General features: G+C 56.5%; 2 protein-coding genes across 4 annotated transcripts; both read left to right on the forward strand.

Annotated features, from left to right (window-relative positions):
• The first annotated feature begins 860 nt into the window (after nucleotides 1-860).
• Nucleotides 861-8,077, forward strand: Scn1b (sodium voltage-gated channel beta subunit 1). Its single transcript, XM_069998595.1, has 6 exons — nucleotides 861-1,003; nucleotides 2,441-2,607; nucleotides 4,272-4,512; nucleotides 6,590-6,731; nucleotides 7,235-7,306; nucleotides 7,396-8,077. The coding sequence occupies exons 1-5, from the start codon at nucleotides 964-966 to the stop codon at nucleotides 7,299-7,301; spliced, it is 657 nt and encodes a 218-aa protein (XP_069854696.1). The 5' UTR covers nucleotides 861-963; the 3' UTR covers nucleotides 7,302-7,306; nucleotides 7,396-8,077.
• A 1,512-nt stretch (nucleotides 8,078-9,589) lies between these two features.
• Hpn (hepsin) lies at nucleotides 9,590-21,070 on the forward strand. Of its 3 annotated transcripts, none has more exons than XM_069998597.1 (13): nucleotides 9,590-9,755; nucleotides 10,188-10,302; nucleotides 13,856-13,957; nucleotides 14,080-14,118; nucleotides 17,481-17,610; nucleotides 17,708-17,830; nucleotides 17,940-17,980; nucleotides 18,428-18,593; nucleotides 18,679-18,869; nucleotides 19,300-19,428; nucleotides 19,941-20,083; nucleotides 20,178-20,342; nucleotides 20,732-21,070. In XM_069998597.1, the coding sequence occupies exons 2-13, from the start codon at nucleotides 10,272-10,274 to the stop codon at nucleotides 20,768-20,770; spliced, it is 1,299 nt and encodes a 432-aa protein (XP_069854698.1). In that variant the 5' UTR covers nucleotides 9,590-9,755; nucleotides 10,188-10,271; the 3' UTR covers nucleotides 20,771-21,070. The 3 variants fall into 3 exon arrangements, with proteins under 3 accessions (XP_069854698.1, XP_069854699.1, XP_069854700.1); XM_069998598.1 differs by having other exon boundaries at nucleotides 9,593-9,755; nucleotides 10,233-10,302; nucleotides 19,333-19,428; XM_069998599.1 differs by lacking the exons at nucleotides 9,590-9,755; nucleotides 10,188-10,302 and having other exon boundaries at nucleotides 13,909-13,957; nucleotides 17,486-17,610.
• The last annotated feature ends 703 nt before the right edge of the window (nucleotides 21,071-21,773 follow it).

Consider the following 21,773-nt stretch of genomic DNA (forward strand, 5'->3'; position numbering starts at 1 on the left):
ACGACCATGGCCACCTGGCTGCGGAGAGCTAACAGAGATGAGGGAGGGAGACTCCTGGTCACCTTGGGGACAAAGGGGAGCCCAGGCAAGAAGTTGTGCAAAGGCCTCAGAACGGCCTCTGGTGCTGGGGGGGGGGGGAGGTAGCCTAGAGGGGGAGGGGCAGGTGACGTCATTCTCAGGGGGGGCCAGTGGGGATCTTGGGGGTGACGGGCACCTCCACAGTCCCAGGGTGACCTCTGGGGGGGTGACTCTAGGGTACTTTTTCCTGTTTGTATACTGTGTAGCCCCCACCCCCAGGCCGGAGGGGAGGGGAGGGGCGGGGAGGGGCGGGGAGGAGGGGAGGGGAGGGGAGGGGAGGGAGGGGAGGGGAGGGGAGGGGGCAGGCCTCTAAAGCCCCCGACCTCCTCTGCGTCTTGGCCTCCACCGTTTAACTTTTGGGGGGGAATCTCTCCACCGGGACCCCCTCTTCAATCCTTTTAGGATGTCAGGGAGTGGGGTGGGTGTGTGACCTATGACCCGGGGGTGGGGGGGCCCCCCGGAGGCAGCGCCTCCCCCCCCCGGGACCCCTCCCCCGGGCACGCGCACGCCCGCCCGCCCGCCCGCACGCGCACGCGCACGCGCACGGGAGCCCCCGGTGCTAACGGGCGGGCGGGCGGCGCCTCCCGGGCCGCTGCGGCAAAGGCGGGGCGGCCGCGCCCTCCCCCGCGGTGACTCACCCCGCGCGCCCCGCCGCCGCAGTGCGCAGCCCCCCGCGCCCGGCCCCCGCGCCGCGCCCCGCGCCCGCCCCTGCCCGGCCGCCATGCCGGGGCCCCGGGCCCCGGGGCTCAGCCCCCGGCGGTAACCGGAGCGGAGGGGGGGCGCCCCCCCCGTCCTCCCCTCCCCCCCCCCGCCGGTCCCAGAGCCGCAGCTGCTGCGCGGCGGCCGCGTCCTCCTGCGGGTCCCGCGCCGCGTCCGCTCCGCGCCATGGGGGCGCTGCTGGCCTGGGTGGTCGGCGCCGCGCTAGGTGAGGGGCCGGGGCGGCGGGGGCCGGGGCGGCGGGGCCCGGGCGGGCGGGATTCGCACTCGGGACCGCGCGCGGCCGCGTCCCCCGCCCGGGCCGACTCCGGCTCCGAAGTTTGGGGCGCGGGGAGAGGAGGAGGGGGCGCGGGGACGGGGTGGGGGGGCGGCCCGGAGGCGGCGGTGGGCCTCGAACCCCCGCCGCAGCCCGAGAGGGGACTGCGGGGGACGGGGGGGGGGAGGGGAGGGAGGAGGCCCGAGATGGAGGACCCAGCCAGCGCGCCCCCCCCCCCAAGTTCTCCTCGGGGAGATTGGGGTGCCGAGCCTGACAGCTAGAGAGACAGGGAGGGAGAGGAGTTGGTGAGGGAAAGTTGAGAGAGGCAGGGGGAGATGGAGGTTGCGGGAGGAGGAGGACGGGGAGGTGGAGGCCCAGGGAGGGCAGGCCCAGTGGAGTTGACCAAAGGGAAGAGGCCGAGGCCGGCCTGGCATCCTAGCTGCTCGGGAGGCTGACAGCCGAGGATGGAGGTTCAAATCCAGCCCCGGCAGAAAAGTCCTTGAGACTCTGATCTCCAGTGACCCACCAGAAAGCCAGAGGTGGAGCTGTGGCTCAAGTGGTAAGAGCGGAGAAGCTCAGGGACAGCACCCAGGCCCCGAGTTCAAGTCTCCACACCTGGCAAAAGAATCAAAAATAAAAATAAGTAAAACGGGAGAGACATTGCCAAGGTGAAAGAGAGAGAGAGAGACCCCCTCCCCCCTTCCTTAGGAAAATCTGAGCCAGGAAAGACCCCTCCAAAAAGAAATAAAGACGGGGTGCACTGAAAAGAGTTCCCAGGGGAGCTGAATCTGGAACATAAGAGATTAAAGATAGGAGTTTGGAGAGCAGGAAAAGACCCAGAGCTGGAGCTGGAGCCCCAGCATTAGCAGGGAAGACGGTGAGGGGGGACTCAGAAGACCTGGGAGTCCAGGGGAGCTGCGGGGGCAGGAAAAGAGCTTTATTTATTTATGTTGCTGGTCCTGGGGCTTGAACTCAGGGCCTGGGCACTGTCCTTGAGCCTCTCTGTGCTCAAGACAAGCGCTCTTACCATTTGAGCCACAGTGTCCCTTCTAGCTTTTTCTGTGTATGTGGTAACTGAGGAATCAGACCCAGGGCTTCATGCTGAGCCACATTCCCAGCCCCTGTTTATTTAATTGTTTATGTGCCAGTCGTGGGACTGAAATTCAGGGCTTTTTGTTGGCTTTTTGTGCTCCAGCATGGTGCTCTACCACTTGAGTCACAGCTCTACTTCCGGCTTTTTGCTGGTTCATGGGTGATAAGAGTCTCACAGACTTTCCTGCCCAGAGTTGGTCCTGAACCACGATGCTCAGATGTCAGCCTCTTGGGTAGCTAGGAGGTCGGGTATGAGCTGCCAGTGCCTCGGCTGACCCAGCACCCTTGTCACCACAGTGTCCTCCGCCTGGGGAGGCTGCGTGGAGGTGGATTCGGAGACGGAGGCCGTGTACGGGATGACCTTCAAAATCCTGTGCATCTCCTGCAAGCGGCGCAGTGAGACCACCGCGGAGACCTTCACCGAATGGACCTTCCGCCAGAAGGGCACGGAAGACTTCGTCAAGGTGTGCCAGGGCCTGGCACCCAAGGGCCAGGGCATGTGTGAGGATTTCAAGCTTCTCTGTTTGCTCCAATCCTAGGTCTTGAAGTCAGGGCCTGGGCGCTGTCCCTGAGCTTTTGCATTCAAGGCTGACGCTCTACCACTGGAGCCTCAGCTTCACTTCTGGTTGTTGGCTGGTTCATTAGAAGTAAATCTCCCTTGAGTGTCCTGCTTTGAACTATAATCCTCAGATCTCTGCCCCCTGAGTAGCTGGGATTGCAGCCATGAGCCACTGGCACCCAGTGTTGTTTTACTACTATAAAATCAGAATTAAGTTGCAAAGTGCTTGTCTAGCAAGTACAACATCTTGGGTTTGATCCCTCATACCAAAAACAAAGCAAAACAAGATAATCATAATCAGCTCTGATGAATGACCTAGGTTCCAATTCTGGTTATAACGCTGACCCTCTAGTGAACTTGGGCAGTTCACAGAGAGTCTCCAAGCCTCAGTTTCCTCTTCTGCAATGGTGGGGTGGCAGTGGGAGGTGAAGGAAGTCATGTGGCATCTGGCTGGCAGGAAAGAAAGGTCACTGGAACTATTTGGCACCAGTAAAATCATCTTTGGCAACACTGGTGGCTCACACCTGTCCTCCGAGCCACTGCAGAGGCTGAGATCTAAAGATGGAGGTTCAGAGTCAGGCCAGACAGGAAGGTCCATGAGATTCTTATCCCTAGGGAATCACCAGTAAACCGGAAGTGATGCTGTGGCTCAAGTGGTAGAGGACTAGCCTTGAGCAAAAGAAGCTCAGGTTCAGAGCCCAAGCCTGAGTTCAAGCCCGACGACTGACACCAAATAAATAAATCTTAGATTGTCATCATGGAACAAAAGCAAAACTTTTCCTATGTTTTCTGCACAATGTGTGTTTTATTTTTTTATTTTTTATTTTTTGGGTCCGGTCGTGGGGCCTGAACTCTGGGCCTGGGCGCTGTCCCTCAGCTCTTCAGCTCAAGGCTAGCACTCTACCACTTGAGCCACAGCGCCACTGCCGGCTTTTTTCTTTTTGCTTATGTGGTGCTGAGGAATCGAACCCAGGGCCTCAGGCATGCAAGGCAAGCGCTCTGCCACTGAGCCACCTTCCCAGCCCATTATTTATTTTTTAAATGTGTGTTGATTCTGTTCATGAACCCAGGGCCTCATGCTCTCCCTGAGCTTTTTCTTTTTCTGGCTCATGGCTAGCGTTGTACCTCTTGAGCCCTGCCACCAGATCATTTTTTTTTTGCTGCTTGATGGAGTCTCATGAATTTTTTTTTTTCCCCCTCTTGTTGGCTTGGGACTGGACTCCTCCAGATTTCAACCTCCTGAGTAGCTTGGATTACAGACACAAGCTACTGGTGACCTGGCTTGTATTTTTGAATTGCATGACAGCAGCACCTGCTGGACAGTGGTTGGGGGGGCGGGGAGTGTCTCTAGCAGCTGGTGCCTGGGGAAGAAGTAAAGAGCGAGAGGGGTTTGGGAGTGGGCATGTGTATCTTGGCCCAAGGCCCAAGGACAATCTCTGTGCCCAGGTGTGTGGGCCATCCTGTGTTTGTGTGGGTCAGATCGGGCCACAAGATTGGGGTCAGGTTATGGGTGGGAAAGACAGTCCCAAGCAGTGTCCCTTCTCTTCCTCTCCCCTTGGATACCCCCAGATCCTGCGTTATGAGAACGAGGTGCTTCAGCTAGAGGACGATGAGCGGTTCGAGGGCAGGGTGGTGTGGAACGGCAGTCGGGGCACCAAGGACCTGCAGGATCTATCCATCTTCATCACCAACGTCACCTACAACCACTCCGGCGACTACGAGTGCCATGTCTACCGCCTGCTCTTCTTCGACAGCTACGAGCACAACACCACGGTGGTGAAGAAGATTCACCTGGAGGTGGTGGAGAAAGGTGCGGCCGGCCCCTCCCCCCGCGCGCGCGCGCGCACGCGCGCTACCCGCTGCGGAGGCTCACCGAGGGACAGATGGCGGGTTGGGGACAGGCTGGCTCCATGCCCGGGTGCACAGCAGAGAAGGAGAGAGAAAGATCTGAGGTCAAAGGAGGCCTTGGGGGTTTGGAAAATAACGGGTTTTTTTGGGTCACTCATGAGGCTTGAACTCAGGGCCTGGGTGCCACCCGGACTTTCCTCCTGGCTTTGAACTGCGATCCTCAGATCTCAGCCTCCTGAGTAGCTAGGATGGCCAGCGTGAGCCACCGGCGCCCAGCAGTGTGTAATGTTTTTGATCCCTCCTGGCCCTTTAGCTGTTCAAGATCCCTTTTCCTGGCCTATTTTTATTTATTTTTATTTATTTATTTTTTGCCAGTCGTGGGGCCTGAACTCTGGGCCTGGGCGCTGTCCCTCAGCTCTTCAGCTCAAGGCTAGCGCTCTACCACTTGAGCCACAGCGCCACTTCCGGCTTTTTTTTTCTTTCTGCTTATGTGGTGCTGAGGAATCGAACCCAGGGCCTCATGCATGCAAGGCAAGCACTCTACCACTGAGCCACCTTCCCAGCCCCCCTATTTTTATTTTTTTGTGTGTGTGCTAGTCTTGGTGTGTGTGCTGGTCTTGGTCTTGAACTTGAGCCACAGCTCTACTTCCAGTTCTTCATTGGTCCATTAGAGATGAGTCTTAACAACTTTCCTGCCTGAGCTAGCTTTGAACCCGGGTCCTCACATCTGAACTTCCTAAATTGCTGGGATTACAGGAGTGAGCCACTGGAGCCCAGCTTCTGACTGGCATATACTGGAATTTTCCAGGGCCCATTGGCGCAGAGACTCAGGGAACCATTTCCAGGCTCCATGCCAGTGAAGAGTCCTGGCAGACGAGTCCCTTGGGCCAGCAGCCCGCATAGCCAGCATCCGGGCACCTGCGCTTTCCTGCCAGCCTCCTGGCCTGCCCCTCACCCAGACTGCCACTTGCTCCTGGGGGAGGGGCTTCTGCTCTCCCTCCCCTTACCCTGTTTTTGTTTTTGGTGCTAATCCTGAGGTTTGAACTCAAGGCCTGGGCACTGTCCCTGAGCTTTTTCATGAACTTTCCTGCCTAGGCTGGTTTTGAACTGTGATGCTCAGATCTTAGCCTCCTGAGTAGCTGGGATGACAGGCGTGAGCCACCAGTGTCCAGCTTATTCTGAGGATTCTCACACACTTCAATGAGAATCTATTGTAGTTATGCACATTTTTTTTTTTTTTTGTCCGTTGTGGGACTTGAACTCTGGGCCCAGGTGCTGTCCCTCAGCTTTTCAGCTCAAGGCGAGTGCTCTACCGCTTGATCAAGCCCCAGCTCCACTTCCGGTTCTCTAGTGGTTTATTGGAGATAAGAGTCTTCTGGACTTTTCTACCTGGGCTGGATTTGAACTTCGATCCTCAGATCTCAGCCTCCTGAGTAGCTAGGATTACAGGCATGAGCATTTTTTTTTTTTTTTTGGGTCCCCTCGTGGGGCCTGAACTCTGGGCCTGGGTGCTGTCCCTCAGCTCTTCAGCTCAAAGCTAGTATTCTACCACTTGAGCCACAGCACCACTTCCACTTTTTTTTTTTCTGCTTATGTGGTGTTGAGGAATCGATCCCAGGGCCTCATGCATGCAAGGCAAGCATTCTACCACTGAGCCACCTTCCCAGCCCCATTTTTTTTTTTTTTTTGAGAGTGGAAAAACAAGTGCAGAGAGGTTGTTTCACCTGCCCAACATCACACAGCTGGCAAGTAGCAGACTCGGGATTTGAACCTGAGCCTTTGTACTGCCCCCTGGAAGTCACAGATACTTCCTGAAGTTACAGAGAGAGAGATGTATTGAGGTCACACCCCCACTCCCAGGCCATTGGGGGCTGGTTGTCAAGCATCCCGGTCACCATGGCAATAGGGCAATCAGCAGGTGGATTTAAAGTGCATGCTAGGCCCAGAGAGGCCAAGCGGCTGGTCCATGCACAGTGTGCATGGGTCTGTCTGTGGTGTGTCCTTGAATTTGGGCCTCTCTCCCTCCTCTGTCCCCCCAGCCAACAGAGACATGGCGTCCATTGTGTCTGAGATCATGATGTATGTGCTCATCGTGGTTCTGACCATCTGGCTGGTGGCCGAGATGGTGTACTGCTACAAGAAGATCGCAGCTGCCACGGAGGCTGCGGCACAGGAGAACGCGTGAGTCAGACAGGGCTGCGGCCACCAGCGCCCTCACACCACCTGGGCCGGGGGTGTGGGAGCAGGAAGCCACCTGCATACCAGAAATGTATTGGCTACAATTGAGGAGGGGGAGAGGCCCAGAAAGAGAGCTTGAGTGCGGTGCCCAGGGCCACTGGCTGCTCTCAGCATTCCCTCCCCTTTATTTGTTTGTTTGTTTTGTGCCCGTCTCAGGACTTGAACTCAAGGACTGGGTATAGTCCTTGAAGACTGGCCCTCTACCACTGGGAGCCTCAGCTGCACTTCCAGCTTAGTCGTGGTTCCTGGGAGATTAGCGTCTCCCGGACTTTCCTGCCCCGGGGCTGGCTTTGAACTGTGATCTTCAGATCTCAGCCTCCTGAGTGGCTGGGATTCAGGGTTCCGACACCTCCTCAGCGCCACCCCCAACAACCATCCCCATTTTCCAAGCCTGGCTTACGATGAGCTGTCATTTTGGTCTTTTTTGTTGTGTTTTTCTCTCCCAGCTCGGAATACTTAGCCATCACTTCGGAGAGCAAAGAGAACTGTACGGTCGTCCAGGTTGCTCAGTAGCCCAGGTGAGCCCGGTGGGCACGGGGGAGGGGGGGGGCATCTGAGAAGGGGCGTCGGTCCTCTAATTCCCCCTCATCTCTCCCTTTCCCTTTAGGCCCTGGGCTGCCACCTCAAGGAAGAGCCAGCCCTAATGCCAACATTGGGGTACAGCCTCCCCCCACATACACAACGGAGGGGGGGTTGGCCGCCCCTGGGCCTCCATGAGCCTCAGAAATCTGCCAAGGAGCCTCCAGGGTGGGAGGGCAGGGGACCCCCTCACCCAGCCTTCTTCCTCCTGCCCTGTGGCCCTCCTGCCCGCCACCCCCTGCCGCTGTGCATGATGGGTAAAGCAATACTGGCCATGTCCCCCAGCCCCTGCTTCTGCTGCCTGTGGGAGGGGAAGGGCGGCGAGGCAGTGTGTGTGGGGCCAATGGCTCCGCACCCCTCTTTTTGCTAATTTGCACACGTTGGCCGCTCCAGACACACACTGCTAGGCCAGCCCTTTCTTATCCCTGCTCCCTGGCCCTGCCCAGCAAGGGGGTTGGCGTGGGCCAGGACTGCGGGGACAGAAGGTTCTGGGCCTTCTCCTCCCTCCCTCCCAATCCTCGGACCCCCTAGCATCATCATCTTCTCCTTGCTTCCTCCGGCTGGACCTGGGGTCCCCCTTCCTGTAATGCATTCCCGCCTCGGTGCCCCCCCATCCTCCCTCTCACCAGCCTTGGTCTGAGCCCGCTGAGGGGCCTCATTTCTCTTTACAGAAGTAGTTTTGTTCTGGAAATAAAGATTCTTGGACTTGATTTGCCTCTCTCCCTTTCCCTCTCTCCTCCTCCTCCTCCTCTTCCTCCTTCCTCCCCCCCTTCTGTTCTCATCCTATGTTTAGCCCCAAACTGTAAAATCTCAGCTTTATTTTTTTTTGTGTGCAAGAACTAGGGCTTGAACTCAGGGCCTAGACGCTGTCCTTGAGCTTTGTCTGCTCAAGGCTGCTGCTCTACCACTTGAGCCACGGCTCCACCTCTGGCTTTTGGTTGATTGATTGGAGATGAGGGAGACGCCTGCCTAGGCTGGTTTTGAACTGTGATCCTCAGGTCTCAGCCTCCTAAGTAGCTAGATGACAGGTGTGAGCCAGGCATCACCCATTTGGGGTACAGTGGGGGATCCCAGAGTTGGCTCTGAAGCCTGGGGATACCATGGAGGGCAACACAGTTGATGGGGTACAGTAGTTCCGTGAGGGTCTCCAGAGGAAAGAGGGAAGGGAGAAGGAAGGAGAGGGAGGAGAAGAGAGAAGACAGGAAAAAGAGAAAGAGACATTCAGGCCTGGGGTTGCTAGGTGTGGTGGTTCACACCTGTAATTCCGGCCACTTGGGAGGTTGAACTCTGAGGATCAGTTCAAGGCCAGACTGGGTAGAAAAGTCTGTGAGACTCTTCAGTGAATCACCAAAAAAACAAGTGGAACTGTGCTTCAAGTGGTAGAGAGCCATCTTGGAGTCAAACTGCTAAGAGACAGTGCCCAGGCCCTAAGGTCAAGTCCCAGTACCCTCCCCCCCACACACACACACATAGAAAGCCCTCAGCCAGGCTGAGCACTAGAGGGGGGTGATCAGAGCTTGGTCCAGGCCCAGTGGTGCATCGCTCTGGGGTCAGCCAGCCTGGGGAGGAGGCTGCGGCCCGAGGCCCCGCCTGCCCGCTGTGTTTGTGTGGCGCGGGGTCAGCGGTGGATGGCGCTTGGCCTGCTGGCTGGACGGCGTGCTGCCATCTGCCTCTAGTCCCTTCCAGCCACTTGGCCTGGCCCTTAGCACTCTGTGTCACCTTTTCCGGGCCAAGTCCTCCCTCCTCCCTCCCTTCCCCCCAGTGGAGGACTCTCTGGGCCCCAGAGGTCATTGCAGCCGGCTGACCAGGTCAGCCCCGTGACTTTTAGGAAAGGGGTTGGGGGAGGGGCGGGGCTAGGGACGGGGGGGGGGGGGGTTGACCCAGGAGGTGGTTGGGGATTCATAGGCCAAGGGGGCTAGCACGTGCTTCTAGAACCTTCCACTCAGATTCTTCCAGCTTTGGGGGGGAAAAAAAAAAACACCCTCACCCCAGTCTGTTCTCAGGCCTACCTGAACCCCTCTGCAAGCCTGAGGCCCCGGCCTGCAGGTCCAGCCTCCCACCACCACCACCCCTCTTTTTTTTTTTTTTTTTGTTCTAATAAGCCCGGCCCCCAATGCCAGGTGGCCTCTGCGGTCACCAATCCCGCGGGCCAGCCCCTCCCCGCCCCTTCCCCCGCCCCTCCTCCTCAGGTGAGGCCGCCCGGGCCTAGCAGGCCGAGCCCAGCCCGCTGCCCCGCTGCCCCGCCGCCCCTGCCGCCCCTGCCCGCCGCCCAACGCCTTCACCAGCCCTGCAGGCCCCCCCTCACACTTCTTGTGGGGGCCAGCACCATGTTCCTGCCCAGGCCTGGAGACTAATCTCAAATCCGCACTGTCTCCGGTGGACCCCAGGGTAAGGCCCAGAGCCCCCCCCCCCGCCCCATACTCCCCAGACTCAGGGAGACGCGTCCACACCCCCTTGTCTAGCCCACCTGAGCCTCACTCACACAAGGGGCTCCCACCATCTGTCATTCCCCCCACCACACACACCCCTAAGACGTGGCTTGTGTCCCTGGGCCCTGGACCTCCAGCTGCTGGCTCTCATGCCAGGGGAGCAGCCGCCCCTCAAACCCCGCAGTTGAATCCAGGAGTTCAGATCTTCATTCCCCCCCCTTCTCCTCCCCAGGCTTAGCTTTGGGAGAGGTTCTGAGCCCTAAAAAACTCTTCACTGTCACCCCAGCCTCTGCTTGGACTCCATCTTTGAACCTGCCTCCAAGCTGTGGCCATGACCAAGGCCTGACCTGACTAGAACCTAGATGGATGCCTAGAATTGGGGGGGGGCCAGTCTCCCCCAGGCCTGTCTCCCCTGTCCCTGTTCATCTCCCCACAGGGCCCGCCCCGGCCCAGGAGGCCAGTCCGGGAATCATTAATGAAAGTCCGGGACATGGCGGAGAAGGAGGGTGAGTGTCCGCTACTTGTCTCTGAACCCCAACCTTGGCTCGACTTTGACACCCTTCCCCTGTGTTCTGTCTGTCCTCAGCCCCTCCACTCCCAGGGGCTCCCCCCTTCCCACTCTCCAACCTCATCCCCACCCCCATCTGAAGTCTCCTCTACCTAATTAACTATTAACCAAATTGTCTCTATGTGTGGCTTGCCTCTCTGCTAACCCTGTGTGACCTTGCTGGCACCTTGCCTCAGTTTCCCCCAGTTGGACTTGGGATGGAGGTGGTGGGGTGGCAGACGGGAAGCGGCGTGGACATGGTGGTCACTGCTTGGGGCGGAGGACGGCCATTCTAGAGTGAAACACAGTTTACATTTGGGTCTCGTGCCGCTCTTTGCTGTGTTGTTTTGTGTGAGTAGCATTGTGTCTCTGGTCTTCAGCTCCCCAACCCCGGTAACATACACATCATTGGGTCCAGTGAGGATGAGATTGTGGGGAGAATAGAGGGGCCAAGGCACCCGAACGGGGCTCAGAAGGGATGATAGAGTCACAATTCAGTTGTCATGCGGGGTTGGGTGGATTTGGGGGTCCTAAAAGCTCAGAACCTCCACCCATTCCAGATACTTCTTAATCCTATGGACAGAGCAGAGAGAAGATTGGGACTTGGCCAGGACAGAGACAGAGACAAGAGAGAGAAAGAGACAGACCCAGACAGAGGGGAGAGAGACCACTTAGGAGGTGACAGGAAAACCATCCGACAGGTCGGCCGGCAGGCAGGGGCTCAGAACCCCCTGCAGTGGGCTCTTGAGGCTCTTCTTCCCAAGGCTGATGGGACCAGCTGGAGAGGGCTCGAACTCAGGGCCTGGCACCATCCCTTAGCTTTGTCCACTCAAGGCTGGTACCTTGCCCCTTGAGCCAGAGGTCCACTTTGGGTTTTTTTGGCTGGTTCATTGGAGATAAGAGTTTCCAGGGGCTGAGAATATGGCTCAGTCGTAAAGTGCTTGCCTAGCATGCATGAAGCCCTGGGTTTGATTCCTCAGTACTACATACACAGAAAGAGCCATAAGTGGTGCTGTGGCTCAAGTGGTAGGGTGTTAATCTTGAGCAAAAGAAGCTCAGGGACAGTGCCCAGGCCCTGAGTCAGTCCCAGGACTGGCAAAAAAAAAAAAAAAATCCAGGATATTTTTTTTCTGCCCTGGGCTGGCTTTGAACCACAAACCTCAGATCTCAACCTCCTGAGGAGCTAGGATTATAGGTATGAGCCTCTGGTGCTGGCTGGTGTGAGGATTGAAATGTGGCGGTAATGATTCACACAGCTCTGTGGCCTCCTCCATGGGGTCTCGATCTTGACCCAGGTAGCACAGAGACCTCCCCCCAGATCACTGAGCTGTGGTCCTGCATGAAACCAGGCTCTCTGAGCATGTGGACAGCAGAGGTTGGAATCCTGAGGACTATTTTCCTGATGGGACTAAGTAGGCATTGGTGGCTGGGCCTCTCTGGGTTTCCTTTCCTTGTGTATAAATAGCAATTTTCCTTTCCTTTCCTTTTCTTTTGCTGGTCCTGGGGCCTAAACTCTGGGCCTGGGCGCTGTCCCTCAGCTCTTCAGCTCAAGGCGAGCGCTCTACCACTTGAGCCACGGCTCCACTTCCGGCTTTTTTCTTTTTGCTTATGTGGTGCTGAGGAATCGAACCCAGGGCCTCAGGCATGCAAGGCAAGCGCTCTACCACGCAGCCACCTTCCCAGCCTGGAATTTTCTTTTTCTTGTGTATTTATCGGTACTAGGTCTTGAACTCAGGGCCTGGGTGATGTCACTTAGCTTTTTCCATAGTCTTTCTTGCCCTGGGCTGGCATCGAACCATGGTCTTCAAATCTCAGCCTCCTAAGTAGCTAGGATTAAGGCATGAGCTACCAGCTTCTAGTTTTAGATTTCTTAGTGCAGTGGAAATTCACCCAAGGTTCCCCCAAAGCTTCTGGGATTGGGATCAGAAGAGAGAGCTGAGTCTCAACTCAGAGAACCAGTGGGTGGACCAGGCAGCTGGAAGAGCAGGGCTGAGTATATGTGCACAGGACACTAGTATACCTGGAGTTGAAGTTGGAGGAGACTGGCTGATGGGAAGGTTGGAGGGTTCGAGGCAGTGCAGGGTCTCCCCACCAGATGGCGCTGGTGCTATGACTGCCTTTCTAGGTTTTGTTATTACTTTGTGTTTTGTTTTTAATTTTATTTTTATCATGATTTGGGGGGCGGTACCGGGATTTGCAGTCAGCACTCCTTCTTTTGTTCAAGGCTGGAGCTCTACCCTTGAGCCACAGCTCCATTTCTAGCTTGTTTTATTAATGAGAGAAGAGTCTCATAGACTTTTCTGCCTGGGCTGGCTTTTTTTTTTTTTGGTCGTGGGGCTTGAACGCTGGGCCTGGGCACCGTCCCTGAGCTCTTCAGCTCAAGGCGAGAGTTCTACATTGAGCCACTTCCGGTTCTCTGGTGGTTTATTGGAGATAAGAGTCTCACAGACTTTCCTTGCTCAGGCTGGCTTTGAACCACGATCCTCAGTCCTCAATCTCCTGAGAAGCTAGGATTACAGGCATGAGCCACCAGTGCCCTGCCTGGGCTGGCTTTGAACCTCCATCCTTGAATCTCAGACTCCTGGGTAGCTGGGATTATAAGCATGAGCTACCAGGGCCCAGCTATTTAATACGTTATTTTACAAGTTCCGTGGTTTGTGTTGCTCTGCAGAAGTTCTATTAAATGTCTGATAATGACCCACATTGCTGTCTGGGGATTTGAGGAAGCAAGTTCAAACCTCAGATCTCTAAAAGCCATATTAGTCTGAGGGCGGTAAGGGGACTGGGAAGCTGTGGACTTGAAAGGCAGATTACCGGGCTTCTGTATCTTGGGGAGCGGAGGGGGAGACTGCCCAATGGTTAGATAGGGCTGGTCGGACTGTGCAGCTGCCAAGCAGTAGGAATGAGGGCCTTGGAGACAGGCCTGTGCGCAGCAAGAGGGCAGTTTGAGATCTGATCGTGTGTTGGCATCCGGGTACTCCCAGATAAGATGCTGACTCAAAACTCAGAAGACATCTGTCAGCCCAGCTGCTCAGGAGGCTGAGCTCTGAGCATCAGAGTTCAAAGCCAGCCCAGGCAAGAACTCTGGGCCTGGGCAGGGATCCTTGAGCTTTTTTTTTTTGTCTGAGACTTCTACTTGCTAGCTCACATTTGCTTTCACTCACTCACCTGAGCCATGTTTCCAAACCTGAATTTCTCTATTTTTTTCTCTCTCTCTCTCCCTTTTTTTTTTTTTTTTTTTTGCCAGTGTTTGAACTCAGGTCCTTGCACTTGCTTGTGCTTGCTTGCTTGGCTGGCACTCTACCACATGAGCCACGCCTCCAGCTCAGCTTTTTTTTTTTTTAACTGATTATTTTGGAAATGGAGTCTCCTGTGCGTTTTCTGCCTGGGCCAACTTTGGACATCAATCCTCTGGATCTCAGCCTTCTGAGTGGCACAGACACCACGACACTGGGGCCAGGTGAGGTCTGGGGCCGGGCCTGGCCGTGGCTGCAGCCTGGTGTCTGTTACAGGTGGCCGGAGGGTACACGGCTGCTCTGGACCCAAGGTGGCTGCACTCTCCGTGGGAACCCTGCTGCTCCTCACGGCCATCGGAGCAGCTTCCTGGGCTGTTGGTGAGCATAGTATTTACCTCTGACCTCCCCCTTGCTGGGTCTCCCCCGACTCCCTGGCTGGTTCCCCCCACACACACACTGGGCCTCCCACCAGCCCATCCTCACCTCCACCTTCTCCACAGTGACCCTACTCAGGAGTGATCAGCAGCCACTGTACCCAGGTGAGTACACAGGGCTGGAGGAAGCGGGCCTGTGTGTGCGCATGTGCATGTTTGCGTATGTGTGTGAAAGTATTTTCTTTTTTTTGTTGATGCTCTTAAAGGTTGAGCCTTGCCTGACTTGAGTCAGGCACACAGCACCCTTTTACATTGATTATTTTTATCCACCTATCTATTTGCTCCTTTACTATTTTTTTTTTGTTTTGTTTTTGTCAGTCATAGGCCTTGAACTCTGGGCCTGGGCGCTGTCCCTCAGCTCTTCAGCTCAAGGTGAGCGCTCTACCACTTGAGCTACAGCGCCACTTCCGGTTTTCTGGTGGTTTATTGGAGACAGGAGTCTCACGGTCTTTCCTGCCCCAGATGGCTTTGAACTGCGATCCTCAGATCTCAGCCTCCTGAGTAGCTAGGATGACAGGTGTGAGCCACCAGCGCCCAGCACCTTTACTAGTTTTTATTTGTTCATCTGTCATCAATCACTTATCTACTTGTTTATATTTACTCATTTTTCTATGATGCATCTACTTATTTACTTGTGTATATATATATATATATATATATATATATATATATACATACACACACACACACACATTTGTTTTATTTTGTTTTGTTTTTGTGCTGGTTCTGAGGCTTAAACTCAGGACCTGGAAGCTGTCCCTGAGCTTTTGTGCCCAAGGCTAGTGCTCTACTGCTTGAGCCACAGCTCCACTTCCAGCTTTTTGGTGGTTCATTGGAAATACATTTCTCACAGACTTTACTGCCTGGGCACTGTTGCCCAGTTAACAAAATGATTTTGTTCCTTTTTTGTATCAATATGGTGTTCATACACGTGTGATCCTGCAGTACTGGGGATTGAACTCACACTTCCTAGGCAGGTTGGCTTTCCATTACTGACCCATGCCATGGTCCTAATCTCATGAGATTTTCCCCAAACCCAGTGAGCATGGACTTTCATTCTCCTCACTTTACAAATGGGGCAATGGACCTGGTGCCAGTGGCTCACACCTGTCATCCTAGCTACTCAGAAGGCTGAGATCTGAGGATCATGGTTCAAATGCAGCTGGGGCAGGAAAGTCTAGGAGGCTCTTATCTCTAATTACCTGCCCAGAAAGCCAGAAGTAGAGCTGTGGCTCAAGTGGTAAGAGTGCCAGCCTTGAGTGAAAGAGCTGAGTTCAAGGCCCAAGACCAGCATAAAATAAAAACAAAAGCAACAACACCCCTCTCCCTGTCCCTACCTTGTTTTTCCTGGGATTTTCACAGCTCTAAATATATCACACAATCTGGTAAGCACACCAGGTGATCTAGAACAGACTTCTTACCTTGCTTAAAATATGGACAAGAATAAAGAATTGAAAAGTGAGAGGCCCGTGGCATAAAACATCGTTTTAAAAATAATTGGAGGAGAGCCAAGAATGGCGGTGTGCTCCAGGGGAAGTTGGGGTAAACGGGTGGAAGTTCAGGGCCAGCCTGGGATACATAGTTAGAGCCGCTTCAAAGAAGAATGTGCCAATGTCACATTATGGAGACCATATCTCAAACACAAAATATAGCCGAGGGCCCGTGGCTCATGTGTTTTGGACATGGCACCTTCTTGGGGTTTTGTTTTTTTGTTTTTGTTGGTTCTGAGGCTTAAACTCTGGGCCTGGGCGCTGTCCCTCAGCTCTTCAGCTCAAGGCTAGCACTCTACCACTTGAGCCATAGTGCCACTTCCGGTTTTCTGGTGGTTAGTCTCGTGGACATTCCTCCTCCAGCTGGCTTTGAACCGCGATCCTCAGATCTCAGCCTCCTGAGTAGCTAGGATTACAGGCGTGAGCCACCAGCAACTTGTTCTGGCTAAGAGATCAAAAATCTCTGCTCCTCCCCTCTGTCACCCCTTCCCTCCTCCCTCCCTCCCTCCTTCCCTCTCTCCTTCCTCCCCTCCCCACCCCGGCTCTGCTGCTGCTTGCTCTCGGTGTTTGTTTCCTGTGTCCTACCTGATTCCCTGTCTCTCCCCACTCTGCTCGGTCATCTGTCTTCTCTGCCCCCTCCCCCACACCGCCTGCTTCAGGGCCCCTCCCAGGTGAGCACCACTGGGTTTTCTGATTTGTCCCTCATTTGTCCCTTTCCTTCCCCACCTCCCCGCGCAGCCCCAGCAGCCCGGCCGTTTGCATTTGTTCCTTCTTGTGGTGCCTTGGTCATTGCCCAAAATAGAGCCTGGATCACACCACGCTTGGTAGCTGTGTGAAGAGAGGCGCTGGGGTTGGACCTGACATGGGGGGAAGGGTCCCCCAACTGCGTGGGGGGGGATGGACTGAGGAATCTGCCAGCCAGTGGCCACTGGCCAGCCCCAAGAGCCCCCCCCCAATCGGGTTCCCAGTCCCCGGCTTTCTTCTTCTTTTTCTTCCTCTTCTTCCTCCTCCTCCTCCTGCTTTTTTTTTCTTCCTTCTCCTCCTCCTTTCTCCTCTACCTTCTTCTGCTTCTGCTTTTTCTTCCTCCTCCTCCCCCTTCTCCCAGGACTTCCCCATCTCTTCCCTCCTCCCCACCCCCTCCTCCAAGCATTTGGATGGCCAACAGTCTTCAGGCTGCAAAAGAAAAAGGGAAGCTGGGCACGCCTGTAAGCCCAGCTGCGCAGGAGGCTGAGGTGTGAGGATCAAGGTTTGAAGCCAACACTGGGACAGACATGAGGCTCTTACCTCCAATGAACTGACAAAGCTTTGGCAGTAGCGCTGTGGCTCAAGGGGTAGAGCACCAAGCCATGAGAGAGCTAAAGACAGCGCCCAGCCCCTGAGTTCAGGCCCCAGGTCTTCCACACAGGTGTGCATGCGTGTGTACACACACACACACCAAAGTGAAAAATGTAGAAGCCAGCGGGATCAAAGGGGCCATTAGTAGCTAGCACCAGTGGCTCACGCCTGTCATCCTAGCTACTCAGGAGGCTGAGATCTGTGGATCACGGTTCAAAGCCAGCCCAGGCAGTAAAGTCTGTGAGATTCTTATCTCCAGTTAACCACCAGAAAACCGGAACTGGTGCTGTGGCTCAAGTGGTAGAGCGCTCACCTTGAGCTGAAGAGCTGAGGGACAGCGTCCAGGCCCAGAGTTCAGGCCCCATGACCCACCCAAAAAAAGGGAGGGGGCCATTAGTAACTCATGTGATTCTGGAGGCTCCTCAGGACGGGTGGCTTCAAGGAGCTTTCTGGAAATCTGGAACTTTTTTTCATGCCAGTCCACCCCCCCCACCCCCACCCAAGGGAACCAAGAGCGTGGTGTCCCCAGGGCTTGTCTGGGCGCCCAGAGAGGCCTGTGCTGTGGCCGTCGTCATGGAAGGGAGGCTGGGGGGCCCGGGTCTGGGGCGACCTGGGCCCCAGTGCCCCCTTTATGCCCTGCAGTGCAGGTCAGCCCTGTGGACGCGCGCGTCACGGTGTTTGACAGGATGGAGGGGACGTGGCGTCTGCTGTGCTCCTCCCGCTCCAACGCCAGGGTGGCGGGTCTCAGCTGCGAGGAGATGGGCTTTCTCAGGTACTGGGCACCCCAGAAGCGGACGGGTTGTTGTTTTTTGGGGGGGGCAGAGGGGAAGGGACACAGATGGAGCTGTGCTGACCCCTGCCCTGCCCAGGGCCTTGGTCCATTCCGAGCTGGACGTGAGGACCGCGGGCGCCAACGGCACGTGGGGCTTCTTCTGCGTGGACGAGGGCCGGCTGCCCCATGCCCAGAGCCTGCTGGATGTCATCTCTGTGTGGTGAGCGGGGCGGGGAGCCCCCCGGGGACCCTGCCCGCTCACCGTCCCCCGAGGCCTTCATTGCCCTCCGTTCTCTCTCTCTCCATTGTCGCCCCCCCCCCCCCCGCAGCGACTGTCCCAGAGGCCGCTTCCTGTCCACCGTCTGCCAAGGTGAGCCTGGACCTCACCGCCACCCCCATGACTCGGCGTCCCTGGGACAGAGCTGGGGCTCTGGGGTCCCCCAAAGAGAGGGCTGTGTGGGGCGCTGGTGGCTCACGCCTGTCATCCTAGCTACTCAGGAGGCTGCGATCTGAGGATCGCAGTTCAAAGCCAGCCCCAGCAGGAAAAATCTGTGAGATTCTTACCTCGAATTAAGCTCCAGAAAACTGGAAGTGGCACTGTGGTTCAAGTGGTAGAGCACCAGCCTTGAGCAAGAAAAGCGTAGGGACGGTGCCCCAGGCAGAGCACCCATCATCCTGAGGACCCCCTCCCTCCCCTCCTCCAACAAGGCTGTGTCCCCTCAATCTGCCCGGGGGGGGGGGACCTGTGGTCTCAGATCCCCTGGCCTCCACCTCCCCGTCCCCCCTCCCCCCACTGACCCACACCCCTCTGGCACAGACTGTGGCCGCAGGAAGCTGCCCGTGGACCGCATCGTGGGCGGCCAGGACAGCAGCCTGGGCCGGTGGCCGTGGCAGGTCAGCCTGCGTTATGACGGGGCGCACCTGTGCGGGGGGTCCCTGCTATCTGGAGACTGGGTGCTCACCGCTGCCCACTGCTTCCCAGAGTGAGTGCCCGCGCAGCGCCAGCCGGTGGGGGGGGCAGGGCAGTGCCCAGGCTGCCCACCAGCCGTCCCTCCCATTGCCTGGCAGGAGGAACCGAGTCCTGTCTCTATGGAAAGTATTTGCTGGGGCCGTGGCCCAGGGCTCCCCCCATGGCGTGCAACTGGGGGTGCGGGCTGTCATCTACCACGGGGGCTACCTTCCCTTTCAAGACCCCAACAGCGGAGAGAACAGCAACGATATCGCTCTCGTCCACCTCTCCAGCCCCCTGCCCCTCACGGGTGAGTCGGTCACGCCTGCCCTAGCTACTCAGGAGGCTGCCATCGGAGGATTAGGGTTCAAAGCCAGCCTGGGCAGGAAAGTCTGTGAGGCTCTTTTATCTCCAGTGAATCACCAAAAAGCCAGAAATAGACCCGTGGCTCTAGTGGTAGAGCACCAACCTTGAGCAAGAAAAGCTCAGGGATAGCGCCCAGGCACTGAGTTCAAGCCCCAGGACCAACACATGCGCGCGCGCATGTGCACACACGCACACACACGCACACACACACAGACAAAACCAAGAAAGCGATAGCCGGATGTTCTAATGAAGCTTCTCACTAATACAGTTTCCAACTTCCTGGCTGCTCTTTCTCCTGCCTCAATTTCCCTGATTTCCCATGGCGGGGTTGGAGGGGTATGAGCTGCAGATGGACAGGTTTACCCCGCCTGCAGCAGGTCAGCCCGGGGCTGGGGCCTCTCTCACAGAATACATCCAGCCTGTGTGTCTCCCTGCGGCCGGCCAGGACCTGGTGGACGGCAAGATCTGTACAGTGACCGGCTGGGGAAACATGCAGTACTACGGTGAGTCCGGCCTGTGCCCTGTGCCCTGTGCCTGCCCGGCACAGGCACGGGGAGGGGCAGGGAAGGGAGAGAGAGAGAAGGAAGGGAGGGAGGGAGGCAGGCAAAGTGCCAGTAGCTCATGCCTGTCATCCTAGCTATTCAGGGGACTAAGGTCTGAGCACTGTGGTTTGAAACCAGCCCAGGCAGGAAAGTCTGTGAGACTCTTATCTTCAAGTAACCATCTGAAAAAGGAAAAAAGGCTGCAAGTGGAATTGTGGCTCAAGTGGTAGAGCAACCAGTCTTCAGTGAAAAAGTTAAAGACAGTGCCCAGGCCCTGAGTTCAAGTCCTGGGGGTCAGTGAAAGAAAAAGGAAGGTGGAAGAGAGAGAGGGAAGGAAGGAAAAGGAGAGCAAACACTCTGGTAGGTTGGTAGCTCTGGGGTCCCCCTCTGGGGTACAAGGGGGCAGAACCCGAGGGAGGGGGCAGGCTGGTTCCCCGGCTCCCTCTAGCCTCGCCCTCCTCCCGCCCCCCCAGGCCAGCAGGCTCGGGTGCTGCAGGAGGCCCGGGTCCCCATAATCAGCAACGATGTCTGCAACGGCCCCGACTTCTATGGAAACCAAATCAAACCCAAGATGTTCTGCGCCGGCTACCCCGAGGGGGGCGTGGACGCCTGCCAGGTGAGCCGCGAGGGCCGCCCTTCTCAAAGCTGGAGGGAGCCCCCCGCCCCCCGCCCGCCCCTCTGGGCCTCCAGCGCGCTTCCCCTCCCCGCAGGGGGACAGTGGCGGGCCGTTCGTGTGTGAGGACAGCATCTCCCGAGCCCCGCGCTGGCGTCTGTGCGGCATCGTGAGCTGGGGCACCGGCTGCGCCTTAGCTCAGAAGCCAGGAGTCTACACCAAAGTCATGGACTTCCGAGAGTGGATCTTCCAGGCCATTAAGGTGAGCCAGGCCCAGCAGAAGGCAGCGGCTGCGTTTTTGGTTTCTTGTGCCCGTCCTGGGATTTGAACTCAGGGCCTGGACGCTGTCCCTGAGCTTTTTCACTCAAGGCTAGCACTCTACCCTTTGAGTCACAGCTCTACTTCTGGCTTTTGGCCGGTTCCTTGGTGATAAGAGTCTCACAGACTTCCCTGCTCAGGCTGGCCTCAAACCACAGCCTTCGGATCTCAGCCTCCTGAGTAGCTGACAGGTGTGAGCCACCGGCCCCTGTGGGAAGTTTTGTGGGTCTAACACGGAGGCAGAAATTCTGGGGCATCTGGAAGGGGCATTAGCTGTGGATCTTGGGGAGGGAGGTGCTCAGCCCACCACAGCTTGCAGCCGTCTCTCCCCAGACTCACTCCGAAGCCAGCGGCATACTGAGCCACCTCTGACCTGTGGCGTCTCCGTGCTGCCCGTGTCTCCAGCGCCCACGCTGGCCTGCGTGTGGCTGCCCTGGCTGCCTGTGGTTCGTACCACACAGAGTCCAGGATGGACCATGTTTCTTCTCGAGCCCAGTCTACGGGTCCAAGGACCCCCTCTGAGCTCCTCGTGTGCCATAGTGGCGGCCCCCCCCAGCCAGCCACGCCTCCCCCCACACCATGTGTAAATATTATTCTGCCCTCTGGGGAACCCTTGTTTAGGGGACCCTGGTGACAGGATGCTCTTTAAATAATAAAGATGGTTTTGATTAACGTGGTCTCCGCAGTCACAAATGTAAGCAGCAGTGAGGAAATTGTGGGGAGAGGGGAAGAGAAAAATTGGGGGACTGGCATGAAGCAGGCAGGAAATGTGATCTCCCAATTGTTGACTTAAGAGAATAAAAGTTTTTAGCTGGTTGATTCATTGGAAATACCTGGATCAGGTTTCAGTACAGCTGGATCCAACTGTTGTCTGATCTTTTTTTGTTTCGTGTTGGTGGTGGGGCTTGAACTCAGGGCCTGGGCACTGTCCCTGAGCGTTATCACTCAAGGCTAGTGCCCTACTACTATAAGCCACAGTGCCACTTCTGATTTTCCAGGGACTAGTTGGAACTAAGAGTCTCATTGACTTTCCTGCCAGGGCTGGCTTTGAACCACGATACTCAGATCTCTGCCTCCTGAGTAGCTAGGATGACAGGTGTGAGCCACAGGCACCTGGCTGATCCATTTCTTTTCTTTTTTGGTCGTGGGACTTGAACTCAGGGTCTGGGTGCTGCCCCTTAGCTCTTCAGCTCAAGGCGAGCGCTCTACCATTTGAACCACAGCGCCACTTTCAACTTTTTCTGTTTATGTGGTGCTGAGGAATCAAACCTAGGGCCTCATGCATGTGAGGCAAGCACTCTACCACTGAGCCACCTTCCCAACACACACACACACACACACACACACCCTCACACACACACACACCCTCCCTGTA

Source organism: Dipodomys merriami, unplaced genomic scaffold (genome assembly GCF_024711535.1).
Source record: "Dipodomys merriami isolate MVZ:Mamm:240054 unplaced genomic scaffold, mDipMer1.0.p SCAF_52, whole genome shotgun sequence".
In the NCBI taxonomy this organism is placed as follows: Eukaryota; Metazoa; Chordata; class Mammalia; order Rodentia; family Heteromyidae; genus Dipodomys; species Dipodomys merriami.